Below are 20,131 nucleotides of genomic sequence, written 5' to 3'. Positions count from 1 at the left end.
GTCTGGTGAATTTTGTACTTCACGTGGAGGAGACGGTGCAGAAGCGAGACAGTGGCAATCTTCCTTCTAAACCTTGGAAGATGGTCAGTTGCCATGGATTGATGATGAGTAATGGCTGATGCAGCAGCATTTTATCAAATCCATTGCTAGAGCACATTTTGAAAAATTAAATGAGTCCTCTGCAGCTGTGCAGAATATGCCTGGACCAGTCATAGGAGCTGTTTCTAGGTTGTTTCTAGCTTCTGTGGGAAGAAGCTTCATACCAGATCCCTGTATGGAGAAGCTTTTTGGGTGTACCTCTGGGAAAGTAGATCAAGGGGACCTCTGATGTTAGCTTGGCATAGTAACCTGGATTTTTCCATAAGTAAAACTGCATACAAGTGTGTTGGTTGCATGTAAATTCATGGATCAAATGAAAGTAGCTGCATCCAGAATAAAATGCTATGTAGATTTTAAAAAATAAATCCACTAATTTGTTTTGAGATTGATTAACAATCACATTTTTAGCTTATAGCAGTCAGCACTGAAAGTTGAATAGGTCAGATGTTCTTCCTCCTCAGCCAGGAACTTGGATGTTACTAAGAATTTTTTTTTCTCTCCTTATAATGTCTGACTTGATGCAAAGTATTGGAAAGCAAAGTATTTTGCTATCAAACACTACACGACACAATATAAAGAAGGAGGGAAGTGGTTTTGCTTTTGAGGATAGTAGCCTAAAATCCAGCACCCAGTGATAAGTGCATTACATGTGATGTGCTGACTCTTTCTTCTCCTGTTTTAGGGCGTCGTTGGAGGAGTCATGATAGTAACTCCAAACAATATCATGTTTGACCCACATAAGTCTGATCCTCTGGTGATTGAGAATGGCTGTGAGGAGTATGGGCTCATCTGCCCCATGGAGGAGGTTGTCTCCATAGCTCTCTACAATGACATCTCTCACATGAAGATTAAAGATGCATTGCCATCGTAAGGAGTGTTCTTCCCTGAACTTACATTTGCAGATTTTCAGTAAGGGTCATGGAAAAGGGCTGGGGAATGGGGGAATGGAGGGGAAGAGTTTCAGTGCAACAGAGTGAAGTGCTGGCTAAGGAATGATTCACTTGTGTTGTTCTTCAGAACAATTCTCTCTTTAGAACACTAAAGCGACATTAAACACAAATGGGTGACAAACATGAGAACCCAAGTGCAAAGACTCCTTTGCAGTAATTAATAAAAGCATTCGTAATATGCCACACTCGGGCTGTGGCACTGACCTGTCTCTGGGGCCCTTTCAGTGGATGTGAAGAGGTTTAGATTTTGACCATTACTGTGTTACCAGGACTGTTCTCAGAGGAGTATTTGAAACTTTTGAAGGTAACACCACCATAGCTACCATCTTCAGGACTTACAGAAACACCATACTGTGGAATACTTCTATCTCAGAACCAGAAATGCATCGATAGTTATAATCTATAATACATTATAGACTTTCTAGGGTGGGCTGCTTTCATTTATGCACAAACAAGGCACTTCTTATCTATTTGTTCTAAGCAGGATTTTGTTCTTACAGGCAATACCTGTTTGAACAGTGAAATTCATTGAATTTCTCATTTCAAGAAAAACTTTCCAGATACTTGGTACACTCATTTCTGGAATATTTAATAACTTCTTAGTAATTTTTAAGTGATGAGGATCTTGTTGTCTGATTCTCCTCAGAGTTTTAGCAGTAACAAAGAGCTGAAGTTTTATGCTGATACGTTTATTCAGAATTTTTCATTTTGAAATATTTTATGATTGTCCTGCTTTAAAAAGAAATGTTTAGGGAAGCCTGCATTCAAACAGTATGTTTGAATAATGGAGACAAATAGAAGAAAGCTAATAACTGCGTTGCCTGTTACTGTTCTGCAGTAAACGTGTTCAAACAGGACACAGCTTATCTCCGATTTTTTTCTTCTCAAAAATGCATTGTACTGACAGGGAGGCATGGATGGTTGTAGATGTTGACTCATTGTCAGGTATGGGAAATTACAATATTAACAGGATTTGAATTAAATTCCAGCAGCTAAATACATGTCCTGTGTTTTTTTGTTATGGACCTTCTGATGACTTGCACATTCTTATTACATGTGTTACATTTCTTCACCCTCATGGCATATTCTGCCAAGTGCTTTACTCATTTTATTTTGGTATTACACTTTCAGCATTTTCCTCCATTGTCTTTAAAGTCACTTATTTCAAGTACTGTATGTTTATTTTGGAGAAAGTTATTTTTCAATGAGTTTCATGGTTTAAGTTAATTTGATGTTTAGTTTTTATTTTCATATTTTTTTCCATTTCCATTTTGCTTTTAACATCGTATGTACATCCATCATTTCCCCTGACAGTGACATACCAAAGGATCTTTGTCCTCTGTACAGGCCAGGAGAATGGGAAGACCTGTCCTCTGAGAAAGATATCAATCCTTTCAGCAAATTCAAATCCCTTAGCAAGGAAAAGAGGCAGCAGAGTGGGGATGCATCTGTTGCTCTGGGTGCCAAACAGATAAAGCCTTCAGATAAGGAAAAGTCTGCTGATTTTGAAGTTCTTCAGTCATCGGAGAGTACGGGCTCAATCAAATCAAAGTCTCTGGAGTTTCCCAACAACATCACTGCCACTGACCATTTGGAAAAGTTTGATGCAGATGCATGTACCAAGGACCCTTCCAGGGAAAAAAATGCTTCAGATACCAAAACCAAAGAAAAATCCCTTCTAGGAAAAGGAGAAGATGAGTTCACTGACCTGGAAAAGACATCATCTTGTATGGATAAAGGGTTGGACAGGAAAATCTCAGTAATGGAAGGCTTGCTGGCTGACCCCAGGGACTTGGGGAGAACTAAGCAGCAGGTAACCAAACCTACTACAGAAGTCCAGGAGCACTTGACAGTTGATTCCTTGGAAAAAAAGGACAGTGTTGAACCTAAAGCTGACTTAGACTTAGAGCTGTGTGAAAAGCAAGATGTTATTCCAGAAGTAAACAAATGTGTCAGTACCCCAACAGGTAAGGTGGAGACTGAATTGGACACAAAGAAAGAGCTAGAGAAAGATAAACTTATTGAATTTTACCTCAATAAAGATGGAAATGGGTCTCAGTCATCTGAAGACTTACACAAGGCTGAAATCCAGAAAGGTGAAAACAATAAAGCAATTGGCATAGACCTTACACTTAGCTGTTCAAAGTCCCAAGCTAATGAAGTCCATACAGTTAAAAGTATGGAGCTTGGTTCCTGCTGTGTTGAAAGGAAAGGACCTTCATTAGAAATCAGCTCAGCAGCAGCAGAGGAAAAGGATCTGAAAGAGTCTGTGGACTCTTCATTAGTACCAGCTGTAGACAAGACCTGTCAAGAAACACAGTTAGACAATCAATCAGAAATCAGACTGTGGCTGCTGCAGAAAATTCAAGTGCCAATTGAAGGTAGGTCTATGGTTATCCTTGTTTCCTCTGAGACTTGGACAGCATTATGACGGTAACCTTTGAATTGACAGCCTTCTCTAAATTTCTTCTTTCTGTAATACCTGGTCTCTTTTTTACTCCTTGTGTATTTCAATTTTATATAACCTGCTATTTTCAAGTTCTCAATGCTTGTTGTTTGATAAGTAGCTTGTGTGCTCTCTCCACATTCAGTGATCACTGCTTATACAATCTGGACTTCTGTTTGCTGGCTTTAAGAAGGATAGTGAAATGTCATCTAGTTTCAGTATTGGCAGGGACACTTCATGGCCTAGGAATTTTCACTGTTGGTATTGGTAACCACTGTTGGCTCATTGAAGTCTGTCAGTTTTGTTTCCGATAGTATCCAAAGTAGTAGAGCATTGCTGTGAAGGGGGGCACTGAAGTATTCTTGACAATATTTGCATGTGTCTGGTGTCTCTCATGCTATGGAAACCCTTAAAAAAGTGATAAATAGGAATACATGTATAGTCCTACTGAGTGGTCAGTTTTCTCCTGATTGATCACTGCATTATCAGAAATAATTCAGGCTGTTCCAGGAGAGTAGATACCAGAATGCAATCTCCGTTCAGAGCGTGTGCACACATATTAGCCATTTCTATGGCAGCCCAGTGCCTCTGAGCAGTAGTCTGTCCTGGAGCATTGATGCTCCTCTCTGGGTAATTTAATGAACCAGTGGACATACCCTTGAGTCAGATGAGGTGGTGGGGGATGAATAAAGTGGAAGTCTCTATTTTAAGAATAGTTGGTCTTAAAATGATTTTTTCTTTTTTTTTCATAAGGGTTTCTGCTGGTGGTATTTGGCTGTATGTGTACTGCTGAAACAAGGAAACTTCAGTGTGACTGAAGCTGTACTTAATTAAGCAAGTTTTTTTTTTATCACACTAGCAATTTAAGGAGCCTGAACTGCTTCTAGGCTTGGCCTTGTCTTGTGCAGATAAAAGGTGCTGGTGTGGCTGTGTGGCTGACAGAGTTGAGAAACTGATTGAGCTTTTTGTGTGCGTGCGTGTGTGCATGCAGGATTGCCCTTCAGCCTGGATAGGTTTTTTGGACCCTGACATGTCCCCTTTGCCTGCCTTGTGTTGCAGGCAGCACTCGGCCTGGTCATCTTACCCATTTCTTTACAGGGCTGTTCTGTACACAGCTGTACAGCTGAGGGGGAACAGACTGTGAAAAAGTGGGAATAAATGGCCTCAGTTTAGGATGAATGTGGTTTTACTAAACCAGCTGTGCTGTTGAAGTCAGGTGTAATTCTGTGTATGGTGCCTCTGAGTGTTCCTTTGCACAAGATTGTTAATCTTTGTCAGTGTTTTATCAGCTGCAGCATTTGTGCTTTCACATAAGCAGACTGTTTGTTTTGTGTCTTGTTCAGATATGCTTCCTTCAAAAGAGGAGAAGAGCAAGACTCCTCCAATGTTTCTGTGCATTAAAGTAGGCAAGCCCATGAGAAAGTCCTTTGTGTCTCAGAGCACAACCATGTCTCAGCAGTACAGCAAAAAGATAAAGCAACCTGAGTACTGGTTTGCTGTTCCTCGGGAAAGGTAAGCTGCACTCCTGTCAGCACAGAAATGTCTGTTTGTTACTTTTTAAATGTGAAGTGCTTTCTAGAGCTGAATCTTACATTGCCTACATGGCCCAAGTTGTGAAGTGCAGCAGGGATGCTGAAGGGTGCCCTCATTTCATTGCATGCCAGTGACATAAAGCAATGTTTCTTGCTAATATAGTCTAATATGGCTCTCAGTGGGAATGAAAAAGGCCTCAGGTGCCACTGGAAGATGGAAAGAGGGATATATATGCAGCTAACATATGAAAAGAACTGGGAGATGATCAGGGTTTCTGCTGTAGTCTAGGAAGTGGGGGAAAGGGAGCAGTGGCTGGAGGGGCGTGGAATCTACTAAGGTGTCACTGCTAAAAAAAATAAGTATTTCACATGAGCAAAGGGAATCATGTGGGAAAAGGGAGACACTCCTAACTAAACAGGTGTGAGGATTTCTGTCTTTTGTCCCATTAAAAATAGTCCCTTTGCAGTAAAATTGAGGAACACAAATGTTTTCCTATAGGTATGTATTAATGCATAAATAGTACTCTAGAAAAAACAAACCAACAAACTAGAGAAGTGGAAGTCTATGATCTTCGACATAAATCACCCAAGAATTTTCACAGGCTGTGAAAAATCAAATGTGATTCTTTTGTTGACAGAAGGCAACTAGAGCAATTCTCTGGTCTGTTGAACCAAAATCAGTGATTCTGGTAAATTAGAAGCCAGGAAGGAGGAATCTGAACTTGTGATCTGTCTCAGAGATGTCTCTTTCAGATGCAGTCAATTTTTTCAAAATAATTTTTACTTAATAATTTTAATTCCAAATGTGTATCATGTGTGTTGATTTAAGTGTTTATATTTTTTGTGATTTGAAAAGGAGTGTTTTGATTGTCTGTAGTAGTGTGGAAGTTGCTGTCTTGGAACTCTTCCTGGAGGAGAGGGAGAGTTTAATCCAGCTGGAATGTGGTCCTTGGGAGAGGAGCTGGATGGCTTTTGGTGTGCTTGCTATCTGTGGATCCCAGTCCTTGGCTTCTGAGGGATTGCAAAAGGGTGGGTTCAGAAAATTCTGGGTTGAAGTTTGAGTAAATACTTCAGGGAGCTGGAGTGATGAGTTGGAGTGATGCTGAAATACAACACAAGGTCAGTTAGTGCTTTGGGGATAGTGCAGCTAACAGTGAATAAAGCTGCTGAGCTGCCTGAGATCATATCTAATCACTTCTGTGTGTAACAGGTAAGTATGTCAAGCTTCTAACCACAGACTTGGAAAACAGCTTTGCTGCTTGTCCTTTTATGAGCAGAAACTTTCTGAATGGGGAGCAGACCTAATCCATTTATAAACTGAAGTGTTGACAACTGGTTTGTACTTCAGTTTTTATAATGAGAAAAAAGTAACTTCTGCAGTGAGCTGCTGCAGCAGCACCTGGCCATGCTGGCTGACATACCAGATCTTTGATGTCAGGGCTGCTGTTTGGATCTTGATCAAAAGTAGTGCTGAATGGTGGGTTGTAAGTTTGAGTCTTTTTAGTGCTATTCATGCCTGTTTTAACACCCCAGATTTGCATGACAGATCAAGTAGAACTTGGAGCAGAAATTAATCATGAGACCCACACCTTTGTGTTAATGCCAGGCATGTCTGTGCCTCTGGAACAAGATGGTGTTTTCTCCAAGCCCTTGGATGCTTTCCCAAAGCAAAACACAACACTTCCTACCTTCTGGGAGTATTCTTGAATCAGTATTGTGTAGAATATAAACCTTGTGTTGCATCTTGGGAGTGCCATGAACAGTAGGTTTGGGATAGCTTTGCCATGTATTTTGGACAAAATAGGAGATAGTGAACTAAGTCTAAAACTACTTGAAATGCAGTTTATATTCATGTGTGAAAATATCAAGAATAACGCTCATCTTGTTAGCCACAAGGCAGCCATAAATAAAACACTTTCTCCAGTCTAGTCACAGTAGCTTGTGCAGCATCTTAATGTTTTGTAGTAATTAAAAAAAAAAACCAAAGCAAAATAAAAAAAAAAGTCCAAATTTGGAGTGAAATTGTGAAAAAATTGGTCTGTATGCCTATATTTAGTGTAAGTTAAATCTTCCTCTGATTTGCTTTTAGTTACATTTTTTTCCATGGTCATAGTGTTTGCTGTTAAAGCAGCTTCTGTCATCAGTTGTGAAAATGGCTCCAACTTCAGCCTGGTCCCACAGCCACAGCTCCCAGCAGAGCTGCTCTTCCACATGCCAGCTCCAGTAGCTCCAGCTACTTTCTGGGCCCAGTATTTTTATATATATTTTTTTGTTGGAAGCCTCTGGAAACTTTATGAATACAGAAAGAAGACTTTTAGGCTGGTATTCTTTATAAAGGCACTAAATCTTCTGTCTCATTTGCTGTAGGTGCTCTCTCTCCATGTGTGGCTTCCCAGGCACCGAGTGTGTCCTGGCACACATCGGCCCATGGCCAGCACGCTGTGGCTGAGTTAATCAGTGTCTGCAGCTCTGCTTTGTGCTGCCTGCTTGGTCACAGCAGGGCTCACCACAGCATGCAGAGGGGATGCTGGGCATCTTGAGTTGCCTTATATACAGATTACTCAGCCTAGGGCAGCTTCTGGCCAGGTTCAGCTGAGCAGAGGGGCACCCATGCTTTTGGACACAAATAGAGATTGACTGTTTTGCTGGGAAGTTTTGCAATGGGTATAGCTTACAGCATTAGAGGGTAAGTCTGTGTGTGCTCTTACTATGTGGATTTATGTTTAAGTGGTGTGTGGTTTCCCACCCTAATGAATTTTGAGTAGCAGTAGCTCAGTAAATAGGTCACACATTTCCTGAAGACCTTTTACAAGAAAATGCCTTGCACAGAGACACAGATAGTAATGTAGAATTTCTTTGCATGTAAGTAATAGCATTAACTAGTTCCTCATTCAAGAAGTAAATCTGTTTAAATTTCCAGTGTAAATTCTGCAAACATGTTTGTTTTATGAATATATAATTTGCACTGAAGTTGATATAAAAGACACTGCACTGAGATCGTGCTGCTGAGAGGGCATCCACTTTTTTGCTAGACGTAGAATCCCTTTAAATTAGCCTTTTATAAGGAGAATACTGCTAGACTCCTGATAATAAGATATCAAACTGTACAGAGAAAATTTATGAAAACTTGTTTGTATCTATAGTTTAATGTCTTAGAATGAGGACTCATAGAAGTCTCTATAAGCTCATAAAAGCATATGAGGGCTTACAATACCTCAGTGCTCAAGATTTGAGAAGAATCATCATTTAGTCAAGCACATTTATAAAAAAGTCATAGAATACTTCTGGATTATTGTCTTTCTCTGGCTCAGGAGCAGTGGCTGGACTTAGAGCCTTTTGAATATTTTCTTTCTGGAGTTACTAACTTCAGGTTTCTATAGTAGTCTTTTTCTAAGTACTTTGTTTTATTGATGTCTCTTTTAGTGCATGATTCACGCATAAGCATGTGATCCCCAAAACAGCTATTGAGTTCTAGGATAAATTTTCTCACAGCTGTCTAGTTGACTGTAAGAAAGTTCCTCAAGAAGTGGCTTTTCAATTTAAAAATTGGATCAAGTGTTTTACATTTGGTAGCTTGGAAATACCACGGTAGCATAATGTTAGGATTTTATTAGCAGAGCATCCCTTTTCAGAATGACATCACCTCTGTAATCACCTATTTCTATTTCATGCTGCTGCTTTTTAAATCTGGACTGTCTGGATTTATCAACTGTCCGTTGCAGAGGAAAACTTAGCTATGTACTACTTAAATAAACTGAGCATATACAAGTCCATGGGGCCTAACAGGAAACGTTCTGAGTATATTGAGGAAGTTGGTTGGTGTTATTACAAAGCTGCTTTCTATCATCTTTTGAAAGGTTGTGTTGAGGGGGAGTGTTCCTTAATAATTGGAAAGACAAACGCTGCAACCATTGTCAGAAAAATCAAGGAAGTATCTGTAGGAGCACAGGGCAGTCAGCTTCATCTCAGTCCCTGGGAAGCAAGTCCTTACAGACACCATTTCCAAGCACACAGAGGGAAAGAAGTGATCAGGATCAGCTGTCATATATTTACCAAGGGCAAATTGCTTTTCTACTGAACAAATAACTTTTCTGTTTGAGATTGCTAGCTCCTTGAGCAAGGAGAGAGCAAGGGATTGATACCATCACGTTACTAAGGCTTTCAACACAATCTTCCATAGTATCCTTGTAGCCAAAGTGGTAAGATATGACCTGGACAGGCAGGTTACAGGTGGTTGTAAAATTGACTGGACCATTGGGCTCAAAGGTAGTTGGTCTGAGTGGCAATGAGGTACAAGTGGTATTCTTGGGGACTGATACTGCTTAATGTCTTCAGTGGTGACATGGATGTTGAGACAGAACACACCTCTGTGATTTTAGGGAATGACACAAAATTTGGAGTGCTCATAATTGGAGGGCAGGGCTGCTATTCAGAGAGGCCTCAACACAACAGGCTGACAGAAATGTCAGGAAGTTCAGAAAAGGCAAATGGAAAAGTTGTGCACCTGGGATGGAGCAGTTGCTGCAGCAGTAGGTGGGGAAAGGCAGCCTGGGGAGTAGCTCTGCTGAAAAGGAGTTGGGAAAGTTGAGAGCAAGCTCAACATGTCAGTGGTGTGTCCTTGCAGTAACAAAGGCTTCGCTTCTTGCTGACTCAAGTAAAAAAGTACAGCCAAACAATTTATGTAGTCATTAATCCCCTCTTCCTTTTAGGCAATTGGTTAAAAAATGGAGGGGAGGGGACAAGAAACAGAAAATGTTGGATGGCGCCATACTCTTCTCAGATCATGTGCTGCATGCTTCAGAGAAAATAGTGATAAGATAAAAGAAAAAAAAAACCCAGAAGACATGGAGAACTTGTAGAATCATTGTTGGAGATTTTCCAACTCAAATAGACAAGAATTTGCAACCTCCTCTAAATTGGAAGTTAGCTCTGCTATAAGCAGAAGCTGGCCTAGATGATTTCCAGAGATGGCTTAAAACATAAATACATTCTGTGATTCTGAGATATGAATGTGCTGCTCTCCTTCATCCACCTGCATAAATGTGCTTTCAAACTGATCTTACCCAGACAGCAGAAACCACTACTTTTATTGTCCTTTCTTAGGGATTTGTAGGAATTAAGTAGATGGCTTTCCAGAGTAGGACTACTGCATATAAAATACACAGTGCTCAAGTCAGTTGTCTCTTTCAATTAAAGCTCAAATTAATTAGCAAAGAGCTAATCGGACTGCTTTTTCTGAAACCTCTGTGAGCAATGCTATTTTTTTCCTTTTTCATTATTTCCATGATGAAGCAAAGTAAATTCTTTATTCTTTTTGTAGACTTATTTGAAAAAGTCTGGAATTATACTAGTGATCCTAACAAATTGTAATAGTGCTGAAAGGGTATTTTAAGATTATTTGTGCATACATATAAATCCAAGTTACTTGAAATATGGTGGTTGGGGGAAATGTCTATTTCTAAAAGGTTTTTCCTGTTTTCTGTTGGTGTAAGAGTTGCTGGATGTAACTTCCTAGTGAAAAGCTGAAGGAAGATCCGATGTCATAAGCACTTACTATCTTTCTATCTGCCCTCTTTGCTGTGGGTCTGATTTTTTTGTTGGCAATTTAGCTCCTTGTAGAGTGGATCCACTGTTGTATTCCTGTTTGAAATTGCATGTGGTCATTTTAACTTAATACATAAATTCCTTCTTCAGAAATTGTTTTGTGGTTTGTTATGGAAGTTGTCAAGGAATATCGTTTTAAAAACAGTGGCTGAGAGCTGACTACTTTTATGGAAGAGTGTGTGCTGCTGGTACTATATCATTAGCAAAGCTGTCAGTAACAGCTTATTTTCATAATGCTAAGAGAATGAAGATTGTTTTGTGGCTAGCCTCTATAACTTTTAAAGGGCAGCTAAAACTGTAGTGTAGATTTCACTGGTGATCTCATTGCTGGTTTCATGCTTGAAGTCAAACTAAATGGGTAAAGTGAATGTTTTACAGAATTAACTTTAATGACTATGATCTAATATCAATCAATTTGACTTCTTAATATGAATTGTGTGGGACTGGACAAGCCATATTGCTTTACCATGATTCTTTGGCTTTGCATATAGCAAAGGGAGGAGGAAAATACAAGCAGAGAAACCTTGAAGTGGTTCAGGCTGCCAGGTGGAGGGAGCTGTTGCCTTGTGTGGTATGGGAGGCTGGAGGTACATGGATATCCTGTTTGTGTAGTTGTCCCTGCCTTGGCATTGGGCAAAACCTCTGTGCTACGTGACAGTGTTGGGTTCATGGACTACTAAACAATGGTTGTCTCCTCCTCCTCTCTTCACAGGGTGGATCACTTGTACACATTTTTTGTTCAGTGGTCACCAGAAATATATGGGAAAGATGCCAAAGACCAAGGTTTTGTTGTGGTGGAAAAGGAGGAGCTTGACATGATTGACAACTTCTTTAGTGAGCCCACTACTAAAAGCTGGGAGGTGAGTGCCTTCTGCCTTTGCCTGAAGCGTGTGCGTATCAAGTGTGCATCCTCTGCTAAGAATCTCAGCAGTTGTTCTTTTGAGGATTTTATGGTGTTTCCTTAAGGCTTCTATCTGTCTCACAAATGTATTCATATTCCTTCAGTCTTCATTTCCTCTCTCCCTAGAAAGAGCAGGTAAACAACTGGGAGCTCTCTGGTGTGCAACCAGCAGAAGTTGTGTAAATAATTTGACCGTGTGATATTAGTCTTTTGCAAAGCTACACAGGAATATGTGGTCAGCATTGCTAAATTCCTAATGTATTTATATGCTACAAATAAATTCTTCAAAATGTATAATGCATCTAAACATCAACCCAGGCTCCTGTGTGCTGGTTGAAATGGATTGTTGTGTGGTGATAGGCCAGACCCTTGCTTCTAGGGTGCACACAGCAGTTTTGTTTGAATATTGGGTGTAAGTGGGATAAATTTATCATTGGACTTTGGCTTTTTCATGTGTGGTCTTCTGCAATCTGTTTTAACCACTTGGCATGCCTATGCTTGTTATCTCCTCCTTCTATATACAAAGCCTAGTTTCTAAGGGAAATAAGCTTACACACAGTTTTAAAAGTCATATTTCTCAATGCTCAAACACTTTCTGTGCTAAGAATATGGGATAAATGAAACAGACACATACATTCCAAAGTGAGAAATATCTTGATGGTGATTAAATAAGTTATCTGATGATTCATCCTAAACATAAACTTGTTTTCTTTAAATTCTACTACCCTCTTTTTTGTTTGTTTCAGCATTTTGATCTTCACAGTATGTTCTGTTGAAAAATGGAGCTTGGAAGTGAGACCTGTCATTTTAAATGTAGCAACTTCTATTCCCAAGGAACTAATATTTTTACAGTTTTGTAGCTTCTCAATGTTAGTGCTTTTTGAGCTGAAATGCAAAAAACCTGTCATCCTTGTTTTGCTTAGAGCTGAATGCAGTCATACATTGCTCTGGATTTTACTGTTCAGTTATTTGCGTGCCATTTTCATAAAACCACAGTGAAGGAGAGTCAGTGATCTAAAGACAGATGTAGGAGAGATCTGGCCACACTGGGAGCTTGTCTCTCATTGTTCTTTTTAGATATTTATTGAAAGGAAGAAAAGCTGGAAACTGCTTTTAAAGGTGTGTCTTTTTATTTGTAATATATTCCAGCTTCACCAATTTAAAGTAGGTTTGCCAGGAAATCTCTATTGAATGAAGTCCAAATTTGGGCATGATGACTGTGAAATGATGAGAGTGAAAGTTTCACTCTCGCTTGCGGGGAAACAGAAACTGTAATTGTAGAGCAGTATATAAGCAGTTTTATCACAGCATGCCATGGCCAGTAGCTGTCTGTCACTCTTGGGGCTGAGAACTCTTGCCACTAGAACAAGGATAGAATAGTGGGTACTGAAAATAAACTGCTAGATGATGAAACAGAGACAAATGCCTTTGAATATTCAAATTGTTTACTATGCCAGACCGGATCAGGAGGAACCTTTTGTAGAGGTATGTTGAATTATTTCCCATTTGAACAGTGTGGTTCTGATGATGGAACTTCTGTCCTGGTAATAAACGTGCTCTGTACTCAGGTGAGGGGCATTTCCACCTCAGGTGGCTTCCTTTCTCAGCCCCATAAAATCTTTGAAATACTTTGTAGATCCAGTTTCTGTAGTGGTCAGTTCTTTTCATCCATTTCTGCCTTTGTGTGGTCTGCAAATACCTGATCTTGCAGATGCCTCTTTCTGCAGTTGTTGACTGAACTTCATTCACATATTCAGTTCAGAGACTGAATAAATGTGTATGCAGAGAAGAGGGGGGCTTGTCTGTCTCTGGACCCAGTTTGCAATTTACAATTGTTAACAGATTTTCTCTGGTTCCCTAAGTGACTTGAGTTGTATTTTGCTACAGATACCTCTTGGCTGATTTGCTGTTGTCTGGTACTTTTCCCCCACTCCTGAAGGGGGGGGAGACTGTTCCTAAAAGAAAGTCCTCAAAAGGAAAGTTGTGTATTTTTGATTTAATGTCTAAAAGGTGTTAATTAAAAAATATACAATCATGTTCTGGGAGATGCGGAGCGAAGGCAAACCAGTCTGAAGGTGAAAAAAAAAGAACAATGATACAAGTAGAAAGATTGTTTTTTCTGAGCAGTTTGTTGTGGGCAGATTTTTGTTTTGTTTTGTTTTTAATTACTCTAATTTTGCAGTGCAAACCTTTCCTGAAATTAACCGTATGAAAAATTTCCCAGCACAGGATTATCTGCAGTCTCAGAAGGAGAGACTAGAGGGTCAGGATGAAGCTGTAGAGCTCTTGCTGTCATGGGCAGGAATACCTGTAACTGCTCAGGTGTGCAGGGACACATAGCGGTGTTTGTTCTGCAGGCTGGATTTTGCCTTGTGATCTGCCTTCCTCTCTTTTCCTGACCCTGCACTGGAGTGCCAGAGCCCATGAGCCCTGCTCAGCTCCAGGCATCTGCGGGAGAGCATGGACTGGACATGAGTGCATGCAGTAGATGTGTAGCTCTCATCCCACTGGGGATGCCCGGTGTGACTGAGGGTATTAGGGCTGTGAGAGCTCCTCACCAGCCCTGGTCCTCATGCAAAACTTGTGTGCTTTGATGTGTGGTTCAGTCCACACCTGGAGTCAGTCTATTGCATTTGCTTTCTCGCCTGAGGGCCAGGTGTGTGTAGGACCTCCGGGCATCTCTTCCCAGTTGTCTTGACTGTTGACAGCTTCTGCAAGTTCTAGCAGTGATCGTGGAGGCGTGGAGGAATTATGCAAAACTTGATCTGTGTGTAACATGAAAGCCCTTTGGAAGCCTTATTGGCAGCGAGGTACATAGCAGAGCACAGTGGGCTCTGCAGCTGCATCCTGAAATTCCTGCTCCCAGATAAGACCACTGTGGTGATACACTGACGGAAGGAAAAGACAGTTTAAGGTTTCCTGTTTGTTTTGTAGCTAGGCTTCATTGCTTCCCCTTCTCTTTCTCATCAGCTCCATTTCAGAGCTTTTGCTGTTGCTTGCTATGTGCCATGGTGGCACTGAGCCCCAGCTAAAGATTTTCCCCATTTGCTTAAGGGTACCTGTGCTTGATAAAATTATCCCATATGGTGTTTTTTCTCCAAACAGTGTGACAGCTGAGGAGTAAGTTTTAGATGAATTGTCTTCAACAGAGGATTGATGGTGTAAGAGCTGTGCTTTAGGTTGGACACTTGTTCTCTTGCCACAGATCATTACCGTAGAAGAAGCTAAACGACGAAAGAGCGTTTGCAGTTACTATGAAGAAGAAGAAGATGACGATACCTTGCCTATCCTAAAGCATCACAGCGCTCTTCTGGAGAACATGCACATAGAGCAGGTATGGCTGAAAGCCCTCAGGTTTCCTTCTGAGATGTGGTGCTGCCTCTGTCGAGTGCGAGGAAGAGGCTGGGGCACTGGCTGTGCTGCTTGTGTAACCATTTCCCTCATTGCCTGCCCCTGCCCAGCTGGCCCGGCGCCTGCCCGCGCGGGTGCAGGGCTACCCGTGGCGCCTGGCGTACAGCACGCTGGAGCACGGCACCAGCCTCAAGACTCTGTACCGCAAATCGGCCGCTCTCGACAGCCCCGTTCTCCTCGTCATCAAGGATATGGACAACCAGGTCAGGAGCGCTTCTTCGGGGTGGGGCAGAAAGGGCAGCACTTTGTAAAGTGATCAGTATGAAATGCTAGTCATACTGTGAAGTCATGTCATACCAAAATGAGACATTAGTGTATTCTTTTATATTTTCTACTGCCTAAACTAGAGTTACCAGAGGAAAGAACTTCAGCACTAGTAAAAGTTTTAGAATTGCAGTGCGTGCAGTAGTGCCTTTGGAAATACCTTTCTTAGGTATCTCAGTTAAGGAGCTGTCACAAGCAATGCCTCTCTGGAGGGTCTCATTCTTCAGTAGCTGCTAGTCAGCAATGCTGCTGCCATGGTTGTCATCTGCTTTAACTTGCAGGATACAGAAGATGTGGAGGAATACCTGCATATCTGATGCGCTTCACTAGTTGGTTCTTCTAACATGAAGATCAGCTTAGTCGTTATTAGAAAGCATTTTGACATCTTTGGGGGTTTTTCTCTTGAATTCTGCACTTTCCCTTAAAGTCGTGTAATCATTTTATTCTGACAGATATTTGGAGCGTATGCTACTCATCCCTTCAGGTTTAGTGACCATTACTATGGCACTGGTGAAACATTCCTCTACACTTTCAGTCCACATTTCAAGGTAAGTGAGTGTCCACTTTCTGAAATAAGATTTTTGGGTTCCACTTCAGAAACATGTATGAGATTTTGAGTGTACAAGAGGTGCCAGATGTTGATGAATGAAGTTAATCATTCATTGCTTCAATGCAATACTTCAAGCAAAAGTGTCTGTAATTATCTGAAGAGAGGACAGTCTGTAAGTGTGAGGAGAGAGTTTTAAATGAGTTGAAGGGTGAAGCAGGAAGGACTTAAAGAGTGTCAAAGACTCACCTTAGAAGGCAATGATATCAAGAACAGGATATAATGCCATGCATTCTTAGGATCACAGTGACCACAAAAAAGAGAAATAAGAGTGCTACTGAAATACCCCTTGCTGCTCATAGCTTATGCACTTTTTCCATATTGAACACATTATTCCTTTTTAACAGGGTACCACTTGATTTAGAGAGGGAAGCAGCATTTAAAATAAGGATTGGGATGCTTTGTTCATAGTCTTAAATATATATTGATCTTTTACTTTCTACCTTACCTTTTCCTCTTTGAAGAAAAAGATAAAAGATGACCAAACCTCTTAGCTGCTAAGAGGGTACCCAGTAGTTTGAGATTGCAAGAATCCTCAGTCCAAATATGTTCATGTTTTTTCCCCTCTCAGGTATTTAAATGGAGTGGAGAAAACACTTACTTCATCAATGGAGACACTACCTCTCTGGAGCTTGGAGGTGGAGGGTGAGTGTGTGTTTGGTTTTCAAATCATATTGCCAACTTTTTTTTTTTTTAATTTTAAATGGAAATAGGGACAGTGGTAGGTGCAAGAAAAACTTTGCAGTAAAGTGGCTGAACTTAATTTTAGTAAGCTGTTTAGCAGAGATACCTCAGCAATCTAATTTCGGTTACAGACTGAAAGCAATTTTGTTTGCTTAGAGTGACTGATGTTAGGCAAGTAGGGTTTGTTGCAGAGTTGGGGTTGCTTTTAGCCAGGAAAAAAAGCAGATGTTTTGGGTAGATACATCACTCCTTGCTGAAGCAGTTTGTCACTGGAAGATAATCCCTAATGGCAATTTTGCCATCACTTTCTAGGGTTTATCAAGCGGTCCTTACTAAGCTGTTGTTTTTCTGTTGATGCACAGAGCAAGGATACAGACAGGGCGTAATCAGTTAATGAGTTTCAAAGGTCAGTAGGTATAAAATCAAGGGCTAAGACTGTACAACCAACTAAAGCTTACTTGGGGGTTGCACCATGGGACAGCTGGGCATGGTTTGCATCAGGAGTGGATAACCAGGAGATGCTCTGCCCACATCCAAGCAGCCAGGGAAGGGACCCCAAGGTCTGTCCACATCCAAGCAGCCAGAGAAGGGACCCCAAGGCCTGTGCCCTGGTATAGCCACAGCTGGCAGTGTGAGCAGCTGGGTGTGGCCCAGGGCTGTGGGCACTCACAGAGTCCTGCACGCTGCCCGCTCACTGCTGCAAACAAAAGCAAGGGAACAGCTCCATGAGCTTCTTGGAGAGTGCTTTGCCAGTACTGAGCTCTTCACATTTGGCCTCAGAGTCACCTAGATTCCTCTGTATCACTTCTTTGATTGTTTATACAGCTTCCAGTGCTTTTACTGTTCCATCTAACGCCAAATCTGTTCTGTATTTCCCTTTAGTGGCCGCTTTGGTTTATGGTTAGATGCAGATTTGTATCACGGGCGAAGCAACTCCTGCAGCACCTTCAATAATGACATCTTAACTAAGAAAGAAGATTTCATAATACAAGATGTAGAAGTATGGACATTTGAGTGAAACACTGACTGCCTTAAGGACTGGATCCATTAGGCACTTAAAGCTATCCAGAAGGTGCAGGCTGCCTCACAATGTTACACGCTTTTTCCTCAAGTTTGTACCAGAGCATGACTGCGCAAAAAATCCAACCAAACAACTCAAGAATGAAAGAATTGGTTTTGAGAGGCAGTAAGAGACAGAACAGTGCGAGATCACTCTGAAGTGTTTTTTACTTCCTCTTCAGCACTCTTCCATTGAAGATGCAATGCTTATGAAAATGTTCATGATGTATAAGTTGAAAACTTCTTATGTAACTGTGAAAAAGATCCTGTGGAAGAACTTTAACTGTCTAGTACATTCCATGTGTATTTATGTTCAACATGCAAATGCTGACCAAAAATAAAAGGTTACTTTACCAAAATCTACAGTATAATGTTTGCCATGGAAAAGAATCAGAAATAGGTGTACACAGCACTTAAGGGAACATGTTTTTTAAAATTATTTATTTATTGTTACTGTATAGTAGATTTTTTTTGTAAATGTATTAGCTATGAGTTTTTTGTTCAATGTTTCAAATCTCATTTTGATAATTACTGTTGAGGTGGGTTTCTTATGCATTGGCATTTATTCTGAATCAATTTATTTGATTTCTGAAGTTAATTTTTATATTTTTATTTTGTAAATGAGATTAGGTTTTCATTATACCCTAATTAGAGGGTTTGTTTTCCTGGCAGAAACACTTGAGTGCATAATTCTGTTTCATTTTCTTTTCCTGAAATGAGGGAGAAGGTGGATAGTGCTTCTTCTTAACTCTGCCGTCACATTCCTGTTAATAGATAACTGTTTTGGCAGTGTATGGAGACACTGGGCAAGTGCCCCCTGGTGTAGACTTCATCAGTTCAGCTGCAGTCCACAGAATTGGGATAGCATGCTCTGAGCACCTGCCTCAGTGTTATTTGACTGATTATGAAGGAGATTTCTAAGAGAACTATTTTTCTGTATCATCACAAAATGGTTCAAAATAAGCCACCCACTATGCTTTTATGAGCATTTCTCTACAAACTGAAGAATTTGTTAAGGACAAAATACAATTGAGATTTAGAGAAGAAAGTTCTTTTCCTAACAGACCAGGTCATGTTAGTGTAAAACTTGTTTTCCTAATAATTACACATATAATTTTCTTTAAAAGAATACTTCAAGCAGCAGTCTGGTTTAGGATTTGACAGTCAACTAATTATTCTTGTTTGTTTTTAATGAAATTATCAGATACTTCCCCCCCCCACCAAAGCTGAAAAGACTCTATATTACAAAATTTGTAAAATTTATTTTACAAATAAAATATATTACAAATTATAAAACATCTGGTGAATGGAGAGAGTGTGAGAGAGGACTGGCAGTCTTCACTGTTTGCTAGGGAATTCAGCATTGCCATTAAGCTGTGGTTTCGTTTACACAATCCAGGCCTAACTAATATTAGGATGCTGTCCTGCCCTTAGACTTGAGTGTTTCATTGTCCTGAGAAAGGCAAGTTTTAGAGACAGTAGTGTGCATTAAAGCAGTACAATCTAATGTTGGAATGTTACTAATTGAGTAATACAACTCAATTTAGTTACTGCTCTTTCCTTTTTGACTAGATTAAATAATAATTAAAAAAAAAGCCAATTGCTTTTCGTTCAAAAGTATTTCTAAATCTTAATCTTGCACAGAAGTTTCACAGTCTAATAAAACAATGCTATACACAGTAAGCCTGTAACATGCTGCACATGAGCTTTTCACACTTCCTTTCTTTGTGGTCCACTACAGCCATAAATAAAGTTCTTACTGGTAATGCTTTAAAATATTTTGGAAGTTGTTAACAGCATAATGCTTTGAAGATACCCAGAATATCTACCACACTGTTCTTTTAAATGGTGGCAGAAGGCCACTTAATAGTTTCAAAAAACCCAACCAAACAAACACCCAACAAAAAATCCTCACAACAAACAAAATGAAACCAAGTTCAACATTTTGCATACATTTCACTCTTGCTACCTACAACTTACTCCATTATATTATCCTTGTCAAAGCATATCTAAATGCTGTGGTCTATATTCAAAAGTGTTGTTCAATCAGAATTCTGTGACCCTTGAAACTATGAATATTGAATATATGTAATGCAGTGCTATCACAATATTTTCAATAAAGGAATTTATGCATTCAGAAACTTGTTACAGATGCTTTCTCTTTTATTCACAAACTTTAGACGGTTTTAAAGATGAAAGGATGCAGCTTAAGTTACAGGTTATGCTGACAAATACCTGTGCCACCTCATAAAAAAGAGGATTTCAGCTATACTGTATTTTACAAAAACAGATAAGGAGGTTGAAGATTTTGGTGGGGTTGGATTTGGGGTTTGGGTTTTTTGTGTGTGTAGTATGTTGTGTCCTTAAAGAGAGCTGTGTTTTGAATTCACCCTGAGATAGACTCTGACAAAGGGCTAAGAAATGCTAGTAAACAGCAGTTTACCTGGTAGTTCCTGCTGCTGCTCTCAGCTGCAGTGAATGACATGTATCCCCTTATCTTTTTGACCATCCTCTTCCCAAAATTCAAAAGTCCCATGTGCATAATTTTTGTATGCACCCTTTTCATATTTCCAA

The 20,131-nt window shown here is 40.1% G+C and overlaps 1 protein-coding gene across 2 annotated transcripts in view; it reads left to right on the top strand.

Annotated features, from left to right (window-relative positions):
• The window catches only part of NCOA7 (nuclear receptor coactivator 7), a 78,714-nt gene extending 59,049 nt beyond the window's left edge, over positions 1 to 19,665 (top strand). The window contains exons 8-16 of one of the 2 annotated variants that reach the window (XM_058800907.1): positions 782 to 966; positions 2,397 to 3,430; positions 4,839 to 5,007; positions 11,344 to 11,491; positions 14,738 to 14,866; positions 14,994 to 15,146; positions 15,660 to 15,755; positions 16,386 to 16,459; positions 17,381 to 19,665. In XM_058800907.1, coding sequence (XP_058656890.1) covers positions 782 to 966; positions 2,397 to 3,430; positions 4,839 to 5,007; positions 11,344 to 11,491; positions 14,738 to 14,866; positions 14,994 to 15,146; positions 15,660 to 15,755; positions 16,386 to 16,459; positions 17,381 to 17,516 — 2,124 coding nt within the window. In that variant the 3' untranslated portion in view covers positions 17,517 to 19,665. Of the gene's footprint in view, positions 1 to 781; positions 967 to 2,363; positions 3,431 to 4,838; positions 5,008 to 11,343; positions 11,492 to 14,737; positions 14,867 to 14,993; positions 15,147 to 15,659; positions 15,756 to 16,385; positions 16,460 to 17,380 lie in introns of both variants that reach the window. The other variant, XM_058800906.1, reaches the window with a different exon arrangement.
• The last annotated feature ends 466 nt before the right edge of the window (positions 19,666 to 20,131 follow it).

The sequence above is a fragment of the Ammospiza caudacuta genome, chromosome 3, assembly GCF_027887145.1.
Source record: "Ammospiza caudacuta isolate bAmmCau1 chromosome 3, bAmmCau1.pri, whole genome shotgun sequence".
Lineage (NCBI taxonomy): Eukaryota > Metazoa > Chordata > Aves > Passeriformes > Passerellidae > Ammospiza > Ammospiza caudacuta.
Note: the sequence above shows the minus strand (reverse complement) of the source record. Positions and strands in the feature narration are given on the sequence as shown.